The sequence below is a fragment of the Candoia aspera genome, chromosome 6 (assembly GCF_035149785.1).
Source record: "Candoia aspera isolate rCanAsp1 chromosome 6, rCanAsp1.hap2, whole genome shotgun sequence".
In the NCBI taxonomy this organism is placed as follows: Eukaryota; Metazoa; Chordata; class Lepidosauria; order Squamata; family Boidae; genus Candoia; species Candoia aspera.
Window position 1 is genome coordinate 93,626,059 of NC_086158.1, and position 27,047 is coordinate 93,653,105.

The following is a 27,047-nucleotide window of genomic DNA, read 5'->3' on the forward strand; positions in this document are numbered from 1 at the left end:
ATTAAATACAGTATAAATGAAAACATTAACATTCTAGGAAAGATCTAAAATAGTTAAATCTCTAAAGTGCTGAACCACTAAATGAATAAAATATTAGGTTAATAAGATACTGAACTACTAATTTAGTAGATTACTAAAAGAATAGCATGTTAAGTTACTTGTATGTTAAGCCACTAAGCTACTGAATTACTCATTTAATAAAATATTAAAATATTTCAGATATAACCTTGTTAATCAGTTTACTACAATTACAGGTCGATGCCAAATATTTAAAATTTCATAAAATCAGTGTAAAATTGAACAACTGGTTCCCCTAGATTTTGTGTTCCTCCTAATACCAGCACCATATTTGGCACACTACCAGACAAAATTTTGCTACTTGCTACATGACCTTAGAGTCTTTTATCTATGAGTAGGTAATTTACACAAACGTCATCCAGAACAACTGAGATTTTTTGGATGTTTCCAAGGAGCTTGAAAAAAGTCCACTGACATCACTGGGGCCAGACCCTGTAGGAAGAATTACAACTGTACGCATTTGTTTTACTCAGTTTCAAGGTTGAACAGGCACAGAAACATAGCAAACAGACAGACTTACTTGGGAAAGTAGAAGGCAGCAGACAGGTGATGAAGAGGCACACCCAGAGTTTTACTCAGACCCAGAATCCTACCTGGCTTGCCTGGATGGTCTTGCCTGGATGGTCAGAAGTCCAGAGGTGTGAGCCAAAGCATACTTCAAGTCACAGTCCAAGGGTCAGAGCATAGTAGCAAGATGGTTAATCAGTCCAGGTCACTAAGGGGCAGAGTTTCCACAAGCAGGAACTCAAGACACAAATGAACAGAGTTTCTGGAAAGCATCAGAGTTGTTCCCTCAAGGAAAATGAGTTGTCCTTAAATAGAACCCAAACTAGTGAGCTCAGTCAAGACTGGGAATTCTCCTGGTATGCAAGGAGATGCACTGAACACCATTGCTTTGCTCTCTGTTGCACAGGGTGCAATCCTCATCCTTGGACAGTGGGCGCAGATGCTCCTGGTGATTGCTGGGTAGATCTGTCTCAGCTTTTTGAGTGCTTGAAGGCTCTCAAGGCTGAAGTCCAACTGGTTCTCCCAGAACAGGCTCCTTGGTGTCAGACCCTCCATGCAACTGGCCATGACACCCTATCCAAAGGCTTGGGAGAACTTTAGCTAGATGTCAAATATCCCAATTGTTCCCTGGTCCAAAAGCAATCAAGAACACATCTGCACTTACTGTTTAACATTTTATCTATCTATCTATCTATCTATCTATCTATCTATCTATCTATCTATCTATCTATCTAATTTATCCCCGCCCATCTCCTCCCGTCGGAAGACTCTGGGCAGTTTACAACAATTGATTAAAACTATCACAATAATACAAAAAGTAAAATACAGTAAAAAATAATATAAATAGAAATAACATTTAAAAAATCCAAGTGGTGAAGCATCTAAAACAGTCCAAGTGTGGGAGGAATGGTCTATAACAACCATCCCCATGTAGCTCTATTCCCCTCTCCGCCCCAAGCAAGGCAGCAGAACCAGGTCTTCAGACTCCGCTGAAAGGCCAGGAGCGATGGGGCCAGTCTCACCTCCAGGGGCAGCATGTTCCACAGGGCAGGAGCTACTGCAGAGAAGGCCCGCTTCCTGGACCCTGCCAGATGAAATTCTTTTACAGATGGGGTCCGTAGCATGCCCTCTCTGCATGATCGGGTGGGACGGGTTGATATAATGGGGAAGAGGCGGTCTCTCAGGTAACCTGGCCCCATGCCATATAGGGCTTTAAAGGTGATAACCAACACCTTGAATTGGACCCGGAAGCAAACTGGTACCCAATGCAGCTTGCGCGGCAGTGATGTTACATGTGCCCTTCTGGGGGCACCAAAAACAGCTTGCGCAGCTGCATTCTGGACCAGCTGAAGCTTCCAGATACTTTTCAAAGGTAGCCCCATGTAGAGCGCATTGCAACAGTCTATCTGAGAGATAACAAGGGCATGAGTGACTATTCGAAGGGCCTCCTGGTCCAGGAAGGGGCATAACTGGTGCACAGCACGTAGCTGCACAAAGGCTCTCCTGGCCACAGCTGCCACGCGCTCTTCGATTATATCTATATCTTTATAATTAGCTATGTAGAAGGGCAAGTATTTTGAATTTAGATGGATTATTTTAACATGAAATTGGTGTTACCTGTCCTGTTTCTTGCTTTTCTGCTAGTAACTTCTCCCTAGGCTGGGAGAAGTCTCTGAGGCTGCTGATCAGAAGGAAGGAAAGTTTCAGTACAAGAATTCAAGCAGGTACTCTACTTTAAAATAATGAACCTATATATAGGCAAATTCAGGCAAGAAAGTTCTGGCTCTTCTTTTATTTATTTATTTGTTTATTTATTTATATTTCAAATTTAGTCACCGCCCATCTCGCTCAAAGAATGACTCTGGGAGGTTTACAATAAAACTAGAATAAATAGAGATTAAAATACAATACATGTTCTTTTGATGTAAAGGGGAGAAGGTTTCTCTCATGTACAGGGGAGGTAGATAACAACTTTTGATTGCTTTAGAAAATGGCTACTAGGTTGGGTCTCAGTCTCAGAACCAGCTCTGATTCCATGTGATGGGGCTGAGAAATGTCTACAACTTGTAAATACAAAATTGAACAATATTGTTTATCTGATTAATACTTAACTTGACTTTTTTTGCCCCAAAGGTTCTGACTTGAGTGTCTATAAATTTTAATCTTGAGCAAACACCAAGTGAGAGAAATGAGCCAAATTCTGAAGCTTTTTGATTCCTCTCTTGCTTTCTGATAGCTACCTGGTATATTACACAAAATCCAGTAAAGGACATAGTTATGTAGGTAAGAATAGATTTGGGTTTCTTGAAATGTTCTGCATTTATGACATAATTCTGCTAAGTAATACTGATCTAATTTGTCCAGTTCTGAACTGAGCCATTGCAAAGACAAATGTATGCTAGCCAGGGTTTAAAATGTGTGAATGACTGAATGTGTGTTATCTGTAAGTAATTACATAGTTTTTTTAAGCATCTTTTTTTAAAAAAAGTCTTCCATTCCCACTTAAGAACTGGTGAAAGATGCTAAAATGTAGCAATAATAATAACAATAACAAAAGCTATTTGCTGCTTTTGCATAGTGAAAAAGCTTATTTCTGTCTTCTTCAGAAGAGTGTCTGAAGCATAAACGGCAAAATCTCCCAGTTGGTTAATCTGACCACTGCCATAATTGTGATTGAATGTAACTGTGACATTCTCACCGGTAGCACCATGCAAACCATGGTGTAACTGGTGGTACAGAAAATCTGATTATGTTGGCCTGCATTCTGAAGAGCTGTTAAAGAAGTCTCTTTCTTTCTATTTTGGTCTGAAACTCATCTAAATGGAAAGCACATTGTCTTCATTATAGGCTAGTGTTGAATGAACAGGGTTTCCATGGCAACAACCGCCTGAGGCCTTGCTGATTTCAGGCCACTGAATGGGGTAGGCAAACAACAACATCAACAACAACAACAACACCTTGAAAACCCAAAGAAAACAATTGCTATTCATCCAAACCAGGTTTAAGAATTGCAAATGTTTTTAGCAAGGGGGAGGAAGAGAAGGGTCCCTCAGATAAGGAGGCTGAAGAGTACCTTAAAAATTATGGTAGGTTGTATCCTAGCACTATAGGATCAGAGGATTTTTTTTAATGTAAAATTTAGATAAAACAGACAAGTTTATTGATGCGTTTGACTCCAGTGGTCATAAAACTTACTGAATGTTTTAGATGGAAGGAGGCATGATGCCTTGTGCCAGTTATGAAATCCTACTGGACAACTGTTTTTCTTTTCCTTCTCCTAAACCAGCATGCTGTGAAGGAAGAGGAGATAAGTCAAGAGATTTTCTACTTTAAACTATAGCTATTTTCCCCTTCATTCCATTTTGTTGTGCTTTATTACATTATTGGTCTTTATTATATTATTCTTATTAGGTGCGTATTTTACACTGCAGGACACCCTTCAGTTTCTGTGTGTTTCCCACATCAAAATGGTAGGAAATTGTGTTGAGATTTTCAGTAGTTGTGATCAAGAGGAGCTCTGTGGGCCAGAAAATGAAAGCTAACCATGGATTGTACAATGGCCACCCTGATCTATGAAAACCAAGTCCTAGATAATACTCCCAGCAACAAGCATGATAATGGCTCTTTTTTTCCATTGAGAAATGGGGAGGTGGGGATCACTTTACTGAGACTAATTTCTGTGTGGTAGAGCCATGGTGGGCAGTCCCATTTCCATTACCTAATATTAAGTTATTTATGAAGTAGGTGTTCTACACAAATGCAATCGACATGATACAGCTCCACATCTGAAGGCTGATTCTACAAATCAAGGTTCTGTATTGCTACATGGAGGGTACCTGTCATACTGATGTCTTCCATCAGTATGGAAATGGAGGAAGGGAGTGTTTGTATCTCCATCATGGACAGAGCAATCCAGAGTTATTTATTTTGGCCCAAATTAGTCCCCTAAGGAAGCTTTTCTTCTTCCCTATATCTCTCCTTGTTCTAGAGATCAGCAGTTGATCCTTCCTTCCTTCCTTCCTTCCTTCCTTCCTTCCTTCCTTCCTTCCTTCCTTCCTTCCTTCCTTCCTTCCTTCCTTCCTTCCATTTCTATAGCCGCCCATCTCAGCATCTGGGTGGCTTACAACAATAAAAACCATAAAACAATTAAACAATGATAATTAAAATAGTTACAATACAAAATAAATATGCATGGCTGCCAAGTCAACAATGTAAGATGTTAATACAACCAAAAAATGGGACCATTACCATGCTCAAGGCCCCAGGCCCGGGCACATAACCAGGTCTTCATGGCCTTATGAAAGGCCAACAGGGTTGGGGACATCCTGATCTCTGAGGGGAAAATATTCCAGAGGGCAGGCACTACGGCTGAAAAGGCACGCCTTTTAGTCCCCGCCAACAGACACTCCCTGGCTGACAGGATCCATAGCATGCCCTATCTACCAGATCGAATTGGATGGGTAGACGCAACTGGGAGAAGGTGTCCCTTAGGTAACCCGGTCCCAAGCCATGAAGGGCTTTAGCAGTGACAACCAGCACCTTGAATTGTACCCGGAAGCACAGCGGCAACCAATGCAGCTCCTGTAGCAGCGGTGTTACGCGTGTCAAATATCCGACTCCACTTACTACCCATGCAGCTGCATTCTGCGCCAGCTTATTGTCCCCTCATTTACAGTACTCAAGGACATGCCAAGCATGTGTAAAACATGACTATGGTTGTAGCACCCTCCTACAGAATTAATCATGTTAAATGACTTCCTGAGCCACTTTTTTTAAAAAAGTGCTTTCCTGTGAAGACTTCATTTAGGAAAGACTTTAAAAATTCACCACTGATGGTACAATATTCTCAGCCTTAAAAGAAGATTCCTACCATGTTCATTTGGCATTTGGCTCCTTCAGGCAAGCTCTCCTGGAAATAGGTAAACAGATACTCAAAGATACAAGGAATAGATCTGAGAAGGAGATGTATTGTGGAAAAGCTAAAGAAGTGATAGTGGAAGAGTTCAAGTGACTGCTGTACAGCTAGTCCTCGATTTACGACCATTCATTTAGCAACCATTCAGAGTTATAATGGTGCTGGAAAAAGTTACTTGTGGCCAGTCCTCCCACTTACAACCACTGCAGCATGCCTGCAGTTAAGATAATCATATTTATATCTTTAATAACTTTCCCAAACTCTCTAAAATCAGGGTGATAGGTGAGGCCTCAAATGGGAATATGACTCCAGTATAATTCTACATTTCAAGATCTGGAAATAAGGCAGAAGCAGCACCAAGATAAATTCTTTACTGTGTGTTTTAATGTGTAATTTCTTCACTGCCTGTGTTTTAACATGGCATCCAGCAGTACCTCTAGTTGACCTTATTCCCAGCACCCGGAGGTGTCCATTAAAACTTCAGGGGTGAAAAGAATCATACTGAAATCAAACAATGGCAGCCATGGGGAATACACTGATCAGAAATAACTCCCAACATTAAGAATGAGTTCAGATGTATAGAGTAAGTCCACCATTTCAGTTTTGTGACTGTTTTGCAACTGTTTTGTTACTGCTGGGATTGTAGCAGTAGGGAAGTTGAGTTAGTCAAGTACTTAACAAGCACTAATAAACAAACAACAGTTGGAGTTTTGCTGGATGGATGATGCATTATACAGATCTACCTTGAAGGGATTGAAAGAAATACAGTACATAGACCCTGAAGTGTCTGAAATGAAAGAGAAAACTGATTAGGCAGTTTTGGGTGAATCTCTCTGTATAAATGAGAGATTTAAATAAGTGCAGGGAATTCCACAAGAATAAAACTGGTGGCTCAGCGCGTAAGAACTTTGGGGCTGAAATTGTCTTAGGTGGCTCTAGATGTAGATGCATGTTTTGCTTTCCATGTAATGACACAAGGGTATTTCTATAGGATAAATCTATAAAACTAGTTCAAAGAAAAATACGGACACTCTGAGCCTTCAAGTATTTTTTTTTCATCCTACTGTGAATCACTTCCCGTTCCAGTGCTAGCATATTATCTCTGCTATGTCATAAGTAATTCTTCATATACCCATCAAAATGTAATTTATTTTTCACTGTGGAAATAACAGAATTCTTTAATTGCTTCTTACCTTTACATGCAGAGTTTTAACTTGCTCAGCAGTCAAACAAGGAGATCCAAAGGACTGAGAAACAGGCTGTCATATCAGTCATTAGTATCTTGAGAATCAGAAACAAAAATATTGTACTTAAGGCCTAGGTAATCTCTTATCTAGTATTTCAAGAGGTTATCAAGAGGATCAAACCAGATCCCTGCATTCCACTCTGAAAAGCGTCTGAGCAATTCTTTTAATTTTAGTAAAAGGAAAGCAAGAGGGAGGGGAAAAGAAGGAAGGAAGGAAGGGAAAGGAAAGGAAAGGAGAAATGGGGGGTAAGTGTGAGACTCATAGTGCCTAGGTGAATCAGTTGCTGTGATGATAATATAAACCATTTACTGTGACACTTCATGAGTTGTAGACAAGGGGCTTTTTTGAAAGACCAAGCATCTCCTTAATGATAGGCAAATTGTTGTCCTGGGAGACTTGTCTCAAAGATGGAATCTGTCAAGGTTTAATTAGTTTGCCTACCGTATTTCACAGTCAGTATGTCACTAGGAATGGGTGGGGGGCGGTGAGTTATAATTAGTGGACAGCAACTAGTTCCATTTCTGTTCACTGACATAAACAATGATCAAATGCTTAGCAGCACTCTAATTAATGGAGAAGGAATGTTGTAGCTATTGCTACAAGACAAACTCTGTTGCATGTGTGTTTTTCTTTAACTGATGGGCCAGATGTACATGTAACGTATAACTCTTCATTAGGGAGGCAACACTAAAGAACCTGATTAGTGTTCAGTTTCGTACTGAAGATGTTCTGAGATTCTTCAAAAGGAGATTATGTTTCCTGCAAAAATGTATTGGGCTGCAGTGTACACAAACAAACAGCAACAACAACAATAAAAACCACCTGATTTGATCTTGACATTTCCAAATAGGATTAGGAAAATCCTTGCTTTGATACACTGGATAACAATTGAGCTAATCAAGTTCTTCTCAAGTGGAGACAAAGGAAGAAAGGCCCTCAAAATGCTGCCAGCTAAAGGATCCTAAGGCTGGAAAAGATCTCCATTTCTGGGACCTTGAAAAGTAGGGAGTGACCAGCAACTTATCTGTGATTATTTATAAGTTATATTCTCCTTTTTAAGAATTGTTTAGCTATAAGTGGCTTATAAGCTAAATAATTTTAAATAAAACATAATGTTATTTAAACATTGGAATTATAGAAGCTAAAAACAAATCCTAATTTCTGATTCTGACTTATAAAGGGAGCAACAAGCCAACAATCTGTTGGGATATACAACAAAAAAGAGTGAAAGTTTCCAAGTTTGTTTTGTTACACATGTTTGAATGGGCACGATCAATGATGTGGACCAGGGTTCCCCAAAGTGGCCAATATGGACCCCCAGAGGTTGATGGGACTATCCATTGTTGTTGTTATTCGTATCACTATTAGTTAAGGTAGCATTTATTAAATTATTTTCATATAATAAATATTTGGGGGTCAACTTCATGAAGGGGTTGATGAGCTGACAAGTTTGGGGACCCTGACATAGAACAACACTCTTGCTTGATCTTGACATCTGAATTGGACCCTTATGTTTCTGATGGAAACTTATTTTTCCATAAGTGACATTGTGTTACAGTAGAGAAAGATTTGTTCTTTGGGGGGATGGGAATTATTACAATTCTTATGTCTTTCTACTGATTCCACATTAGTGGGACCCATGTAAATGATTCTATCCTTCTACTGGCACGCTTAGCCTACCATGCAAGTGATGCTTGGGCTGCAGTCAACAGCATTCAGCTGCATTTGGGAGCAAGGCAGGAGCCCATTAAGACTGCTGCTGAGAATGAGACAACTCTAACCAAATCGGCTGTCCTTTCCATTACGATGGCTTTTGACTTTGATTCATATAGCTCTGTGATCAAACAAGGCATGGGCCTGCAAACCATTTTTTTTCCCTATCATTTTAAATCCACAACAAGCTTTGAAATCTTGAAACGTAATGGACAATTAAAACTTGCTTTAAAACCATTTTCCGTTGTGTGCTGCAGTCTATCCCGATTCCCCTTATTGGCTCACCTTTCTTTCATCCTAATACATTAATCCGTCTCTTTGCCTCCGATGACAACATGATCGATAGCACAGTGCTACCTGTCAGTTATGCAATAAGATTTCAGCTATAAATGCATGAGAGAGGAGGAAGCTCCAGGGATTCTTACAGCCAGGTTTACAGAAATCTGATTGAACCCTAGGAGAAGATACTGGCTCAGTATCTTGTTTCTGCCATTCCAGCCGCAGAGCCCTGGAAAACCTAAAAGGGCATGAAGCCGAAGCAGCCAGTCTATGCTTGTATTGTCCCTGAAAAGGTTGATTGAGCTATTATAGCCAATTTTGGTCACAGACTTTTCCTCCATGAATCAGCCAAGTTTCAGAATCCTTCTGAGCCAGCAGCCATCACTCCATCATCCCTAACTTAGTTATGAGTGAAAGCATTGTCTTTGCTCCTGTCTCATCAGTCAAGTCTAGGGGATGACACTGGGAGGGAATGTATGTTTATGAGAAGGAGGACCAAAAATTGTGCCCTTCAGAATTTTATAAGCCTTTATTTAATTGCTGCTTCTTTCCACTGACAGCAAAAGTAAAGTTTGCTTTCAGATGAGGATGTTTTTTTGAAAGCAGGCACAGGCGAATTTGTTTATTTATCTGTTGGGAGCATTTGAGTGTCATTTCTGATCTGGTTGGGAAATTAATACCCTAGGTGGCAGCTCAGATGTCGCTAAATAAAGAGCAGCCCAGGAGATCACAGAAGCTTAAGAATTTCTCAAGGATGTGGAGATTAGAAGTATTTGGGGTGTTTAAGAGAAAAGACAGAGGAAAAGTGTGAGAACACAGCACAACTGCAGGAAAAAAATGATGGGAAAGAAGGGAATGCATCTTTTCCATTCATGTCTCTATTTAAAGCAAGCTTCAAGGTTTGTTTGTGTGTTTTAAATGCTTACAAAAATTAAAAGCCATGAACTTTGAATGATTGCTTGCAAATTAAACTAGAAGGCTAGATGGTTTGACTGTTGGCCATGTGCAATTTTGGAACAACCTCTCTGCTTGTAAGGACGTAGACTGTGGGACAAGACTTGACTTGTTGTTCTAGAAGGAAGCTTGTGGTTACTTTATTGATGCATTGGTTGTGCTCAGTGTGGTGAGGGAGTTAATGCTTTCTGTCAGATAACTCCCCATGGGTAACTCAGCAGAGGTTGGGGGTGGGGGATGGGGCCAAAGATGTATTAGCTAAATTTTCTCCTCTGATTTTATTCATTCCAGAGTTCTTACTCACAGTTTTGAGGTTGGAAGAGCCATATCTCCACAGGACATTGGTGCTATTGGTCATGGAAAGAATAGGGAGGAATGTTATGATCACTAGCTCCAACAGTGTTCTTGCTGAAGATAAAAATAAGGGAATGTCACCACTGTTACATCACTTTGTGGTGCCTCCCCTTTTCTTTCTTTAAAACTCTGCTGCTCTGAAGCATTTATTTATAGAAGTGAGAGTAACGGTAGCACAAAAGTAGAATTTCTGTTGGTAAAATAGAAGAAAACAGAGAATAAAGAAGTAAGATTAAATGGGGTTGATCTGTGTTTGCTTAGTTACTCACAGAGACACTGTGGGTGGGAGAGAGATAGAAATAGTTGGAAATTTGCCAGCATCTGTTTAAAATACAACCCAGTTTTTCCTTTCCTGATTCTCTGGATTTGCCACAATGCCACATTCTAAGTTCATGTGTACTCTGGCTTTTACTTACATGCCAAATGAAAGTTGAACTCATACAGGATTCCTGGTAATGCTGGGGTTTTTTTCCGCCTTAGAATGTTCTTTTCCAGCACTAAAAATACCCAGTTCCCTTGATCATGCCTAGTAAATCTTGGCTTCAAACATCAAAATATAAACTTAAGACTGCAAACCCCATTAGCTAGTGCATTCTGCTCTAAGTCCAACCCATATTTGATTGACATTTGAACCAAACATCACCCTCTTATTTCTTGCTTGAAGCTGTAGATCTTGCAGAATTGACGGAAACTCCATAGTATAATGTAAAGACAAAGTAGAGTCTCCTTTGAGCTGAGCTTGACTCATGGTGACTTCATAATTGTGGCAACAGTATGGAAGTGGATTGCCATTGCTTTCTTTCTGAAGCCTACAGCCCTGAGATTTCCTGGTAGTACCCCATCTATGTACTGTACATACCAGATCCAAACCTGCTTAGCCTTTTGACATCAGCCATGGTTAAACAAAATTGAACATGGTACACCGATAGCTGTGCATCGTGCTATTTCCCCTGAGGTTCGTAAATTTAACAGCCAGATCCATTCCAGACTGTAACATTGCAAGGGCTCAGTTACTTTGTTTGACAGTTCCCTGAGGAAGCCAGCACAGTAAAAGACTTCATGAACTGGTAGTATTGTATCATACAGAAGCCTAGTTCGGTTGAAAGATACAAACTGCTTGTTTTAGTTGCTTATTTGAATCATTCAAGTGATGTGGCTGGATTTTTAGCAGTAGATCGCCTCTGTACTTGAGACCCATTGATTGCTGGATTGCAAATGTAACTGGTTATGGATGTATGACCTTTGCATGAGAGGCTGGTCTGGCTAACATTTGTGCCACGTACAAGTCTGCGATTGGAAGAAATAACGGTGAGGAATTCAGCCACTGCCTTCACTAACACCTTCACTGCCTTTTCTAGAGGTTGGGTAATTAAATAAAAGAAACAATGGCTTTGATTGCTTAGTAGTCAGTAATTACTGCAAAACCAACAGCCAATATATTCTAGGGTACCTTGGTATGAATCATAGGCTATTTAAGAGCAACAGTTGTGCAAGAAGAAAATGAAACAGGGCAGCCCGGAATCAAAGGGCAAATTAAGGAGCAGAAATATTGGGATGCTGAAGGTAAGACAGGGTGGTGGCATACCTGTTCCTGAGGATTCATTAGATGCCTGCAGATGCTGAGAAGATAGATCTGGGCAGAAGACCTGCAGTTCTGTTGGCTGATGATTTACAGCAGAGGAAGTAAGCATTACTACCAGCAACCAAGAGCAGAATGTTTCAGCGCGTATTCCCACTTGGTGAAGGTGTATGTTGGCATAGAAAAGCTCTTTCTGCCTGTGTGTTCGATACTAGCCATATATAAAGAAAAAGATTGGGATGCGAGTGTTGTAGATGTTGTAGGAAGCAAGATTAAGCAATGCTTGTTGTGCTGCTTTATGTGCTTGGTTTAAAGGCTCAGCAGAGTGACAAAATGATTTGCCCCTTTTTTCCTCTTTAAAATACTATAAGAACAGGACTTTGGGTATTCAAAGAGGGTTACATACATTTTAATCTGAGTAATCCCTGCAACACAGAATGTTGTTATCCTGGTGGAGTAGATGGGTAACAGCATGGCTGAGCCCATTGGGGAGAAGATTGGAGGCCTCAGATCTCCTCTGTGTCTTCACATCTTGGCTCAGTCCTCTTTCTCTTTTGGAATAGGGCCTTGGTACTTCCTGCTACAACACCTCTATTTTAGTGGGCATCTCACCTGGTGTCCCACCCCTCATCCCATGCTGCCTTTCTGGTGATAGAAAAGATCAACAAGCAAAAAGTGAGGTCAATAAAAGTGAAACAATGCCACCTCTCCACTATATAGTATCAAAGTCTATGAGCAGAGGTCTCAGTCCTTCCTTCTCCACTTGGGAGATAAACCAATCTCACTACAGATTTTTGAGAAAAAAAAATGCACCAACACATTTTTTTTTACTTTTGCAAACATGTGCCATAGAAAGAGATTAACCCCAAGTTGCCTCAACAAAACATCTGCTTCCAATGATCTTAAAAGGAAAAAAAATCTAAAAGAAGATGCCACATTCTGGTCAGAAACCACAGGATGTTGCTGGTCACCTACAAAGTCTCCACAAAGAGACTGGAAGTTCCTTGTTGTTGTTGTTGTTGTTGCTGCTGCTGCTGTTGTTATGATTGATGACAAAAATATTTGAGGGGAAAAATATTGGATTCATGCCCATTCTCAAACATGGATGAATGAAAGCTGACATTAAGAACCAATGTCCTGTAGTTGCCCAGAAAAAGAGAGAAATGTAGCAACACAAACAAAACAAGAAATCAAAGAATTCTAATGCAGTTTCCAGCTAAACATTTACCTAGTTCTATTAAAGTAGCAAATCTTCAAAACCACTGTTCCTTCTGCTTCAGTTTACTGGAAATTTCTTGTCCCTGGAAAATCCACTTTAACCAAAAGCTGGAGGAGAATCTCCTAGCTTACTCCAGTCCTGGGACATTGCCTCCAAGTTCTACTGTTGTCTTAAAAACATCCATGGTTTATTTCCAGGGGTGTCTATAGGGTGGGGGTGAGAAGCATGTTGAAAAAGTCAAGATGGTGGCTGTGACTGTCCAATCAAAGCCCCAACCCTTTGTTGTGTGTGCATGCACCCAGTGCTGGCTCAAGGGTATTTGATGCCCATAAGCCACATTAATTGATGGCACCACCTAAAGACTTGCATTTTTAGAATGGTTCAGAAGGTGGGGCAGCATGGCTGCCCCCTAAGCTTTGGTACCCTAGACCAGTATGTACTTGGCCTTAGCACATAAAAGAAGGGGCAAAACTTAAGTCACACTGTTGCAGTCACCATCCTGATTATTGTTTTACCCTCTCCGAATACCCTTGCTTATATTTCTTACCAAGAGAGGGACTGGAGATATATTCCTGTGCTTATGTGACAAAGAGGGTATCTCTCTCTCATGAAGATGTTGATTCTTTGTGTCCAGAGCCTGCCTATTGGTAGTCATCCATTACCCTTAGATTCTTGATTTAGACTATGGATACCAATGAGGGATTAAAGAATGCTCCTGTAGTCATAGCTAATGTTATTTATTTATTGTTTATACCCTTCCTTTTTTCTAGAAACTCAAGGTGGCTTACATAGGAATCCCCATTTTATCCCCACAACAGCCTTGTGAGGTTGATTGGGCTGAGAAAGTGTAACTGGCCCCCAGTCACTCAGTGACCTTTTTGGGCTGAGGGTGGACTTGAACCAGGAGTCCCTAGTCCTCATCAGACATTCTAACCATTACACCACCCTGGCATCATGAATTCTGTATCTTGCAAGCTGTGGCAAATGGAAGCAAGATGGGATAACTTTGTGTGCTAGATAACCACTAGCCAACTCAGGATTAAAGCTTTCTAAGTGATCCATGAATTAACTGGGGTGGAAGACTAGAGATGTAAGCAAAATGATGGAGATCAGATACAACAGGAGGACACAAAGCCTTCTTGAGACTGCAGAAAAGGAAAGATCCTTTTCACTGCTAGGGTACTCTTGGTCACTGAGCACATGCAATGCTCAAGGAGACTTGGGAGCAAGGTGGATTTGATTAAAATCATGAATTAAACCACTCCTCAAGAAGATTCATTTTTAAGGGTTTGCATCTCTTTGGGGAGGACTTTTAACATTCCTTAAGTGAACCAAAGTTGTTTTTGTTGTCTCATATCACCAAGGAGGCTTTAAAATTGTGATATTCTTATGTATATGCATACTGTACTATGCTGGTTAGGTTTTTTTTCCCCCAAGTAAAGAACTGTTCAGTTTCAACAACAGGCACCTGGATTTCAGAACAATAAAAAATATTTAAAATAAAGAAATAAACATTAAATAAGCAGTTTCAGCCAAGTCAACCCACAAAACTTTAAATATTGGATAGCTGAATAGAGCTATCCCATCTCTCTTTTTTCATCCTTGTCTTGCTCTTTTTCATGGTATAGCAACAGCATACAAGTTTTCTTACATTTTTTATTCCCAAGTTATTCCTGAATTACTATGAATTGGTCCAAAGGAAGGGGAAAAATAATTCTGAACCTGCAGAAGAGAGTAGTGTTGGTAGATTATCAAATGGTCTCCAGATTCGGTTGCTGAAGACAGTTTTGAGATTACAGTTTAGAATACAAAATTTCTATATTTTTAAAGTGTCAATATCTTATTTTAATTTACTTTAATAAATGCATGGGTCACTTCAGGGAAATGGCTGTATGAAGAGAAACGTGTCTTCCTGGCTCTGAATGCTGTTTGATATCTGCCTTTTTTATAGTTTCCCTTGACATTAAGTCCAGTTGTGTCCGACTCTAGGGGGCGGTGCTCATCTCCGTTTCAAAGCCGAAGAGCCGGCGTTTGTCCGTAGACACTTCCATGGTCATGTGGCCAGCATGACTACACGGAACACTGTTACCTGCCCGCCGAAGCGGTACCTATTAATCTACTCACATTGGCATGTTTTCGAACTGCTAGGTTGGCAGGAGCTGGGACTAGCAACGGGAGCTCACCCCGTCACGCGGATTCGAACCGCCGACCTTCTGATCGGCAAGCTCAGCAGCTCAGCGGTTTAATCCGCAGCGCTGTATAAATCCCAGTGCTCAAATAACATCCTGCACTAATTTGCTTATTTTCTTCTGCATCAAGCAGAGGAATGATTATTTCCTGTTGAAGCATGAAATCAAAATGCAAAGGTTTTCTTGAGAGGTGGGAAATGTAGCAAAAAAAAAAAAAAGTGAGTGGCATATACCCTTAGAACTTCTCCACTAAAGGACATCATGTAGAAGGATTGAGAAAAATGTCTGCCCCAACCATTGAGAGAGAGAGGCAAAGCACTTAGCTGCTACTTCATCTCTCAGCAGGGTCTGCTCAGTCATAGGGGGGGAAATGGTCTCTTCAGTGGCAGCTGCTGAATAACTTTGGCTCATCCTGAAGAAAGTTAAGCAAGGTCAGACCTGGTTAGTAATTGGGTGGAAAGTGGCGGAGAATAACAGCTGTACTAGGAAGTCAAAAAACATCCCAGAAGAAGGTAATAGCAGTTCTGTGTTGTTGCCAAGTTATGCATAGATATGTCCTACCCAGGCATATCTATGAAGCTTCTGGAAGTCAAGATTGGTTTACTATTCTAATACAGGTCATCCTCATTTAGCAACCACAACTGGGACCAGCAATGCAGTCCTAGTTTTGGGAAATGTTTTGATTCTATTCCCTTATAATGCACATAATGCTGAAGCCATCTCAGGGGGAGACTTTCTGCAAAATGAGAGATGGAGCATCAATTTGTAACAGTGAAATTTCTCCCTTTCCCTGGAGTATAAAACGCAACCACATTTATTGCCCTTACTTGCAAGCTGCAAAGCTGCTGGCCCAGTTTTAAGGCAGGTTATTTGGCAGCCTCAAGACTAACTTTGAAGAAGGCGGGTTGCTAATGTGTATTTTGTATGACAAACCTTTCAGGGAGGGGATGATTTATGCAGCCAAACTGTCGACTTGGAGGCATTTGTGAAGGGGGGGGGAGTCAAGATGGTGGCTGCAGTGGCATGATTGAAGCCTTGTCCCATGGGGACGCATGTGAAAAAGCAATGGAACTTCAATTGTGTGGGTTCCATCTTGAGTTTTTTTTACTCTCCCTGCAGACACCTATGTACAGACCACTTAGCAGGGCCCACCCTCACTCCTATTGACCACTGTGTGGTGCGTTCTGATTATCTGAACCCAGACTGCAGATAGGAACCAATTGCCAATAGGATTTCAGAAAATACGTTCACGCACATTCACCTTTGACAACGTGGGGTTGCTTCTTGTTGCTACAAAATGCAGCATTCCATTGCCCTGTCTACTCTTTCCTTTATCCGGAACAAATTGGCTTCTCCCTCTCTCTCCCTCTCCCCTTTGCACATTTGGAGGTTAGAGGTAAAATAGGAAATTGCATCTGTATAAGCAGAGCAATTACTAGAAATGTGGTTCTTGTGCCTATTGTGCATATGAAAGCCATCCATTTTAATTCATCCGGCCAGAGGTTAAAACGCCTGGCCCTGGAGAGGAGTCAAGCTTTCTTTGTACCAGCCAGCGACCCACATGGAGAGATGGGGAGAAAGTGCGATATGCTTGGATGAAAATGCAGAATGGCTCTGCCCCTGTGAAGAATCTGGTGGGCGTGAGTGTCCACGTGTAGTATTTTTGTTCTGCTTAGGAGAGGTCACATCACAGGTCTGGTGCTCGGCACAGCCAACCTCCCCATCTTTTTGCTTTTATAATCAGGCTGCAGATGGGCTTGATGATTGCACAATTTCTGTGCATTGCCATTGCTGCTCCTAGGGGAGTCCAGCAAACTCACTTATGCAAGCTGTCATTTTTTTTTTCCTCCAGGCATATGAGATTGCACCACCCTTGTGGCAGAGGATTGCTTTGTGTGTGCCGGTATCTTATAGACCTGGATGGTGGGGAAGGGGGGCAGAGAGGAGAAGTCGAAAGCACTGAGCTAGAGAAAGGCTTTTCACAGCCCAGCGTGACCGCCCTCGCTCACAGTTCAAGTCGCCATAAATTAAATAAATCCATTCCCACCCCTCCCTGAGACGGTCTGTTCAGGCAGCAGGCAAGCCTAGAAACCCAGATAGCTGGCTGGCTGGCTGGAGGTTTCTGAGGATGATAGAAACTCTTGTGGGGATTTTTGCCCATTTGCAGAGTGAAAATAGAAAGTCACATTCAGCGAACAGCTCCTCTCTCCTTCTTTGCCTTTCAGAGCTCCAAGCCAGCAGGGATAGTTATTTAGTGGCTTGTGATAATAAATCTTCACCAATCTTTTTTTCTTCTTTCCCCATCCAACTCAAGGGTTTAATGGGACAAACAACCTTTCACCTGACATTGCCATGTGGCTTATTCTGTTTCTGCTATCTAGATTGTAAAATAGCAATTATACCAGGGGGCACTGGGGATGAGATTTAAACCTCTGGCAGATCCTCAGATTTTGAATCAGGCTCAAGTACTTCCTGAAAAACATTATTAAATAACCCGAGTCTGATACAGAATTAAAGCTTTATATACAAATGCAGTCACTCAGGTATGTTTCTCATAGCCCACAAATACAGGTGCAGCAATCATTCAACTTGGGAACAAATTGTTCAATTGTTTCTGGTTTGTTTGTTTAATTATGTTGATTAATCCCTGGAGGTTATTTATTTATTTGCTTGTTTGTTTTAATGGTTTCTATCCCATAGAGCAAAAGAATATAATTGCAAGTAATAGGTATAAAGCAAGGATATTTAAATGAGCTATGAAGTATTCCTGTTAAATTAAAGATGAAATGAATTCTATTTAATCTTAATGCAATTGATACTTGCTCAAATTTAACTTAAAAAAAATCAGTTCAGTTCAATTCAGCTTTATTATAGTCACTGACTAATATTCACACTCTCCTACACTTGGTTTTTGTATGCCCTCTAGGCAGGAAGTGTCAGAACTAGGGAGCAAGGACTGGGTTACTGGACTGAAAATTGCTCAGCTTTTTCATATTCGGACTTCAGAGACAGTGGTCGTGAATTCTAAGGGTTCTGTCTCCAATGCAGCTGGAGGACACTGGGTTGGACAAGGCTGGAATAGAGATCAGCTTTTCAACATTCAGTTTCAGTACATTTCAGTTTCAAACTTAAACCTTCATTCTTTCCTTTGGAGTAGAACGTTGGGAAGCCAGGATGAGTCTGTCGGTCACATACCACTCAGGCTGTGGAGGAAGCTTCCCAATGCACGTATCTGATGGTGCCTTAGAATAACTGCTTCTTCTAAGCCCGTCCCTCCTAGTCACAAGACCCAGGCCAGGGCAGATGCTGTCCTGTTTCAGGTCTCAAACTCTCACATGCACAGTTGCTAGGTGAGGAAAGCAATTTACTCAGGGCTGAGCAGATAATGGCAGACAAGGGAGGAAATGTAAATCAACCAAGTCCCTTGGAAAGTAAGCTTGCCTGGGTGGTTTTGCTTTCAACAGTAGCATGCAGAAGAGGAGTCAAAATTCAGTCCAAAGTTCAGAGAGCCAGTTCAGCTTTGTCAGCCGGTCTAGGGTCAGAGTTTCAGGAGCAGGATTCACAGGAATGACACACCAGAGCAGGAAATCAGACGGTTGTTTCCAACAAGGGGACATGGGTCAGGGCTGCCTCTTAAATCAGGCTGCAGCCAGCTGTCTTTTGATGCAAGAGTTGTTACTCCCTTGCTTGGCAAGGAGCCTCATAGAAGTCTTTGCTGGGCTCCAGCTCTACTTGCCAGGTGTGAGGGCTGGGAGTCCTTACATCATCATCATCTGACTGCTCCAGCTGTTCAGATGGTGCCTGTGTTTGATCAGACTCAGGTGATTCTTGGCTTTGTCTCTCCTGAGGCTGACATTCCACAGGTTCAGCTGGAGCAGCTTCTTCACAGTCAGATTCAGAGTCCTGGCCCACAAAGTATGCATCCTGTCCTGGGTCTCCCCAGTCATACATACACAAAACATATGGTCACCGCTGGTAAACAAGTTGGAAAGAATTCCAGGAACCATGTTCTGCACACTTAGTCTATTTTGTTTAAAACTCTGAGTAGCCAGATTCTTCTCAGTATCGCTAACTGGAAAATATTTCCATCCTCTCTCCTATAGGAATTTATACCCCAAACTATAGTCTGTACATGACCCCCTTTCCCATATTCAAAATCTTCCTGTTCTGCCATCTTAACTGTGGCAAAGTAGGTGTGTCCTTCACTGATCTATTTGAAGCACAGTTGCCTGGAATAGTTTGCCTCAATCATCTGAGACCCACAAAAGTTCCCAGGTGAAATATTCATCTGGGATTCCCAAAACATTCTTAAGGTGAGGGTTGATTTGACCCATTGATGCCATGTGTGAACCACTAAATGGATAGTTAGACTTAAACACGTCATCCAGCTTGACCTTTGGAAAGTTGAGCTGCAACCGTCAGACCCTTTTGATCAAAATATCTAAGAGATACAAGCAAGACTCCAGGCACAAAAATCATGTTTTCCGGCAAAGAAAAGAAATATATACAAAGTAAACTCAACAGAGATGAACAACTTCATTTTAGTACAAGGAACCTGGCTGATATTTAGTAAGTGTTTGCAAGGAAACTTTCCTATATACCTATGAATGGATACTGAAGATCTGGTTTAAACTCCTTCCCTGTCGAAGGAGTGTGGTTCTGTGTGGTTACCGTCTTAGCTGACCGACTGTGGTAATGGAATACAAAATTCTGAATGGAGGTGTCATTATTGTCCATCTCAGCCTGCTGGATCTCCTCTTGTGTCATTCCACATCTCTAAGTCATGGGGATATTATCTACCCAAACTTGAAGGATGTGAAGGACATAAACAACAGACTATAAATAAGCTGTTGTTCCTGCTCTTACGCAAACCAACTTTAGCACAATCGCATCTCCATGTTCATTCCCAGGAGCATGTTTGTAACAGAGAGTTTGAATATAACTTTTCAGGCAGAATGTAGAATCAGTCCAGTAGCTAAAAGCAGATGCTACCTTTGCAAGGTAGCCCATCAACTTCCCGTTTCTTTTCCTTTGGTTCGCTTGCTACCAGAGAACAGTTAGACATAAATTATTCCATCTCTCTCCTTTTTGCTAGCAGCGTTGAGTCAGCCTAGCAAATGCATGTTAAATTGTACAAGTTGTCGGGCTGCGCATGGTATTTAGCCTTGACATGAAAGCACGTTTGATCAAGTGGCCCTTTCCACCACATCTCTGAAGGCAGGCCTTTTTGAGCATTGCTGTCACGGAGAATGACTGCCGCTCCTTAGCTCTCTATTTGCTAGCACCGGGGGTGTGAAAGATGGCAGCGAATAGGGAGATAGTTAATCAATAACCACAAGGTCAGACAGACAGTGTCAGCTTTAGTGCCCCCTGTTAGGAAGCAGAAGCAAGAGGATTTGTAGGGACTTGTAAAGGCTTAAAAAAAACACACGCACTGTGTCAGAGAAGAGCAGTTTCAGCTTCAGCAGAAAAGGGAGCCCTCTTCCGGCAGATTTGCAGGGAAAACAACGTCCTGCACATGGTGGAATGAAAAATGACACCTTCGTCCTCAAAACATCAGCCTGCAAATTTTTTGTGTTTATAGGAAATAGTTTGGCCTTCTCACCATTGCTTTTTCCTCCTCTTCTGCTCTGGTATTTTGACATCTCCAGTAAATAAATGTCTGGCAAGAAAGCCTGAAGAACACCTGCATTTTCTTTCTAAAGCAGATGAAGAATTGTGAGGAGCTTTTCAGGAAGTAGATATGTGTCACTTGGGATCACTGCCAGTGATCATGGTTAAGGTCATATTTTGTAAGCTCGCCAAGGCGTGCGTTTTTGTGCCTTATTAACATTTGAACTAAGGGGGTGGGTGGGTGAAATTCCTCATGCTTCAACATAAGGTAAGGCTGCATTTCAGGCCAGAATGTTTAAAGAGGAATTTTTCTAGTGGATGCTTCTGTCCTAGGATGTTGGTAAGGAGGGATGTAGCAAGGCTTTTCAGGAAAAAGGTGGAATTAATTTCTTTTTGCCTGAAATGCAAAAGAAATATACTTCTTGTGTTCTGGGAGAACATGTGCCCTGGCCAGAGTTAAAATAAAATAAAATAATAAAATAAAAGACATATTTCATAATAAAAAGTCCTATCTGATTCTTCAATATGTAGTTGATTTATAATCCTGGAAAGAGTTTCCTTTTTTTTTTAGCCCCTAGGTAGATCCACGCCACAATGTGTGTATCTGTTGAACCCCACCCCTTGGCTTAAAGCGGCTTTTTCCTGATTATATAACTGATTAATTAGTTGGTGTAGTTCCCTCCCATCTCATTTGTAACCTAGCTTAGTATTTAATCAAAGCTACTTATTAAATAGCAATTGTGTGCTAATGCCTCCCAGCGTATAGAGTAAATGATTCCATTTCAAAAAGATTGTCAGATATTTCTAGCCATTGTGTGCTGTTTCCTACCCCCTTTTCTCTTAGATTCACACCCCAAGAAGAGATAATGGACATTCCAGAAGCACAGATTTGCAACACTCTTGCCAAAAAACAAAAACAAAAACCAGCGTTCTCAGCTCTTTCTTTTGCAGTTTCCAAGAAATACTTCAGCTAGGTGTTACATCCATAGGATCATTCACAGCTGCTCTTCTCAAATGCAACCTCAAATCCCCCACTGTTTCTAATAGTGGCTTACTAATTTGTTTATTACATTTATACCCTGCCTTTCCTTTGGGGACATAAGGCAGGAGGCATGGGACGTCCTTACTTTTTATCCTCATAACGACAGCTCAGATAATAACTGTAGTTAAGACAACCTCAGGGGTATTCCTAACTCAGCATTTGAAATTAGTTTTCAGCCAGGATGCACGATCTCCCAGGGTGCTAATTTTGCCCTCTGAATCTTCAATCTTTTTCTCCCCTTCCACCTTTCCCCACAGGAGTTTTCATTTAGCATGTGGAGTTGTGCAATGTGCAGCGTACATTGGTGAAGCCAAGGATTTAGAATATCTCTGAGAGCTGTCCTGGATACCTCTGCCCTCCATGCCGATCTTTCTGCCAAAATGCTCCTGAGCATTGGGGTGTGTTCGGAATCCTTCCAGTTCTTGAAGAACTGGTTGTATGTGTGGCATTTTCCCCTTTTCCTTTATGAATTCAGCATATACACCTGTACACCTGATGCTCCTCTGCCTCTATGAATTGCAAGGCAAATCTGTCTGATCTGCCGTTGCTGATTGTCCTACTGAAGAATCCTTGACGATATCCCAAGGAAGCCTCTGGTCCCCCAGAACACGGTTAAAGCATCAATGCTCTTATTTTATGTTGCAAGGAGAATTTGAGATTATCCAGAGTTCTCCAGAAGCAGCTTTTGTCTTCTATTATTTATCCTATATTGTCCATTTCCTCTGAGCAATTAAAATGCAGATAAGGTATCTTATTTTTTAAGTTGGATGGCTGCTGAACTGGTTACATGTCTCAGTTAAGACTGTTAAGCAGCTCAGTGTCTTTGCCAATTGCTGAAAAATTAAATTTAAGACTTGTCTGAGGCCTATAAAGAAACTTGAAGTTCTGGGTGAATACTCTTTTAATACGATCTAATCAATTGGTGTTAAATCAAAAAGAAGAAAAAGCTTTAGACTGCAACTGCAGCTGAGAATTGCTAGCATGTACTAGCATAGAGGAATGATTATGAAATTATGAAATAGGCATTTTTTGTTTCACAAAGCATTACAATTCATTGATAGCCCTGCTTTATTGAGCCCACTTGTGTCTGAAGTATGGAATGAGTAGGAGTGCTGACTACGTGCAAGGCCCCTCATTCAACAGAGTGAAATTCCTTTCTCTGCAATCTAATCCATCAGGAGCCATGGAGGAAGCATTATCAGAGAGGCCCCCAGACAGCTTGCAGGGGTGGGGGGATGTTCTCTGTGTGTGTCTGCCTGTGCAGTATGCATCGCCCAGAAGCATGGATGTTTCTCTGACCTCCATCCAGTGAATAATAAATGACCCTCCAGCCTATCAGAGGTGCTTAAATGGAAAGGTTAATGTGAGTAGAGCTGTAGCTTGGTAGCTTAGGGAAAGTCCTACAGAGAGTATCTTTCCCATGCATAGCATCCCAGGTGAATCCCTGGTGTTCCTAGTTAATACGTAGGGAGAGAGTTTTACTGATGAGATAATATAAATCTAAACACAAAGTTAATAATCAATGGCTCAAAGGTGGCTTTCCACACCGAATATAGTGTAGGAGGGAGGTTCAACATTTGGAACACAGTTAAGTGTTAGGATAGACAAATGTCCATGGACTGACTCCTTCCCCCCACCCCCACAATCTCTTCTTCTATAATTGTCCCTCTCCTGATTCTGCTAATTTTATATAGGACTGATCTCAAACACACGGCTAATCTGAAGAAAGCTAAGCAAGGCCACATCTGGTTAATAATTGGGAAGGAGACTGGCAGGGAATCCCAGCAGCCAGCTAAACTGGGAGATCAAAGCACCATTCCAGGAAAAAGCAATGGCCAACCAAGGAAAGTATGTGGCTATGTCCGTGCATCAAAAGGACTCAATGTCAACAAGAAAAGGACTTGGCTACTAGTTGGATAATTGGTCATGTGTGATAGATGGATAGACGGATGATAGATGGATGGAATTATTGTATCAATTGTGTTTAATAATGGATTGGATTGTTTTACAGCACCCTGAGTTGTGGGGGAAATTTGCTTTATAAATGAAAACATGTATATAGGTAATAAAGTGTTACGGTATCTGACAAGATGTGCACTTTTGTATCTGAGAAACAGAACAGTTCTTACTGATGTTTTTGTTATATAGACTTATCTGGTTATACCAGTGTTTCTCAACCTTGGCAGCTTGAAGGTGTGTGGACTTCAACTCCCAGAATTCCCCAGCCAGCAAGTCTGGCTGGGGAATTCTGGGAGTTGAAGTCCACACACCATCAAGCTGCCAAGGTTGAGAAACACAGGGATATACTATACATTTTGGGATCATGCAGCCTACCAATAGCATGTACAAGTCCAAATGTGTGAGTTTTTAATTGTGTCTTTGCATTCAGAGTAAAGAGAAAAGCCATCTTTTTGACTTCCTCGTAGCAACAAAGAAATCTTAATATTTCTCTGCTGTTCAGATTGTCTCTCTGTGTGTGTTGGATATACTGTATTACCAGGAATGTCTGAAATTGTATGCGTCACCGTAAGATGCAAAGAATGAGGAAATAAATCTCTATACTTGGCATTGCCTGGGTTTGTAAAGAGAAATAGTGAATATTGCACAGTTCACATATGTATCACATACATACGCACTTGTTTTAATCTAAATGTATGTATTATATGAATGTTTATTTAAGCTTAGTTCAGATAAGATTAAATTTCTCTTTCTGTGTATAATAAAACAAGTTTCATGCATTACTTCAATGGGATTTCACTACTGGCATTAACTGTATTCTGTACATGGATTTAATTATAATTATATCAGTATTTTTCTTCAAGTTTCAACCTGCAAAAAGACTTTTGTCACCAATCCAGGAAGAGTAAAATGTTTGGGTTAGGGGGCAGATAAGGCTAAAAAAATGTTTTAGATTTTGAAAGACAGTGGTTGCAATGATCTGAAGATTTAGACTCAAACTGGAAAAAGACCCCCTTCCGACAACGTAAAATACCCTTAGTATAGCTAGCTGTTGCTCTATTATTAGACTCTGGTTACTTATGAAACAGATAGAAGGGAAAAATGCTCCCATAAATAGATTGTAACGTTCAAGAGCTCAATCACATTAGAAATTGAAGAATTGTAATTTACTGTTCCGTTAATGATGAATTTTGCTTTTTTTTTTTCATATCTTACAGCTTGAAGGATTTTAATGGCTTTCAGGTAGAACTGGAGACAATCGAAATGAATTCTATGGACAGACACATACAGCAGACTAATGATCGGCTGCAGTGCATAAAACAGGTAAATGAAAAATATGTCATGGGAAAAAACTGGCGCTCCCAAACAACTATGGCATTGCATGTCACAAGAGGTTTGTGTCGAGTCCGTACTGTGATGGTGCTTCTCAGATAATTTCCATTTCTTTCTGGTCATCAGATTTTCGTCAGGCTTCCTGGCAGCTGCCTCAAACATAAAGCAATGTAAGGATTCTCACTGTGTTTTCTTTAGCAAGATTTATTGAGATGGAAGGAATGGGGTTGCAAGAAGGTTAGCAATCAGACAATTTCCCATCTAGGACCAATATATACAATTGAGCAGAGCATTCTTTATTGCTTTATTTTATTTTGGCAAATTGGGAAACATTAGGAAAGATGCTAGGCTTTTTAAAACTGATAGCAACTGAAAAGAATTGTTTCCAAGCAAGATTTATTAGAAAGAAAGTTTGCTGGTTCCAAGGATTGTGACAACTGAACTATTTCCCATTTCAAACCAATTTTTCCTCTTCTAATTGCCTTCCTATGATTCCTGTCTCTCGGGGGTTTTTTAGATTTTTTTTATCCCACCTTTATTATTTTTATAAATGACTCAAGGCAGGGAACTTTCCTAATACTCTTTCCTCCTTCTATTTTCTCCACAACAACAACCACCCTGTGAGGTGGGTTGGGCTGAGAGAGAGGGACTGGCCCAAGGTCACCCAGCCGGCTTTCGTGCCTAAGGCGGAACTAGAATTCTCAAACCACGCCTGATTGGCTCTTGGGCTGAGAGAGAGGGACTGGCCCAAGGTCACCCAGCCGGCTTTCATGCCTAAAGTAGAACTAGAACTCATGGTCTCCTGGTTTCTAGCCTGGTGCCTTAACCACTAGACCAAACTGGCTCTATTCAATGATATCAAGAGCAGCTTGCAGCTGGCTGTTTACATAATGGTCTCCTGAATCTTGATCAGGAGAACCAACCCTTATATCCTTTCAGATCTGAATCTGACCTGGTTTGTGACTGTTTTCTGTTTTCTCAGTCTCTTCACTATTTATTTTATTTTATTTTTATTTATTTATTTATTTATTTATTTAATTTGTCCCTGTCCATCTCCTCCCAGCGGGGGACTCTGAGTTGGAAATCTGATATTTCCATGTAAGCTTCCAGTGTGTGTGCATCTAACCCGCATGTTTTTCATGCTTGTCCTATGAAGACATTATAAAAGTGGAAATAGTCATCACATCAGTGCTCCTAATGAGTCTCCCCAAGCTGATATTGCACAGATGACATCAATCTCTTCTATACATCTGTGCTAAACATGTGGATCTCTGCTGGAGCCACACAACCTGGAATGAACTTAGTGGAGACAGTCAGGAAAACGTGGAGTGCCCCTTTTAAAGTGCCTGAATAGAGCTAATGAAATGCAGGCTAGGAACGGTATAAATCAAATGTTATTTAACTTGATTTATTTGTTCATTTGTTTGCTTAGTTTCTATACCCACCAAATCTACTAACTGGTTCAGCAGTTTCCATAACTCTACATTCATATAGATTCTACTGTACCTATAATTTGAGTTTCTAACTGGAATTCCTTCCCTGAAATTTATTGATTCCTCATCTACAAATTGCCTCCCTCCCCATGTCTTCATATGTGTTAGTCAATATGAAGGTTAGATCTAACTTGTTCTAGTGCTTCTCTGTCCTAAATTGCTCTATCCTGGGATAGCGTTTGAGAAGAAGCAGTATAGTCTGTATCAAACAGCTTGGGAGAGTGAAAAATTAGCAGATTTGTACCAAATTCTGTATACTGAAACTGTTATGGACATTGCTGATGAAGGAGAGGGGGGCCCTCTCCAGGGGGAAAAGCTCATGTGCAGTATTGATTCTCTTTGCCTCCCAATCAAGAGATCTAGAAAGGAACCACCTTAGCTTTCTGAGCTTTTCAGTACGATTTGCAAGTGCCTTCTCTGTTTACCAGGATTTTGCATTGTAGGGTAGAACAATAAACACTAGAGCTTGATCTTCTGATCTCAGCGTGGTTCTTTGCTCTATATCCTGACAGAAATATCCTTTCTTGGAGATTATTGTGTAAAAGTGAATCCAGTATAGAAGGTTACAAACAAT

General features: G+C 40.9%; 1 protein-coding gene across 5 annotated transcripts in view; it reads left to right on the forward strand.

The window, feature by feature from the left end:
• Positions 1-27,047, forward strand: part of ZMIZ1 (zinc finger MIZ-type containing 1) — a 430,047-nt gene that overhangs the window by 231,831 nt on the left and 171,169 nt on the right. For all 5 annotated transcript variants that reach the window (XM_063307691.1, XM_063307693.1, XM_063307694.1 and 2 more), the window contains exon 5: positions 24,866-24,971. In XM_063307691.1, coding sequence (XP_063163761.1) covers positions 24,912-24,971 — 60 coding nt within the window. In that variant the 5' untranslated portion in view covers positions 24,866-24,911. The remainder of the gene's footprint in view (positions 1-24,865; positions 24,972-27,047) is intronic.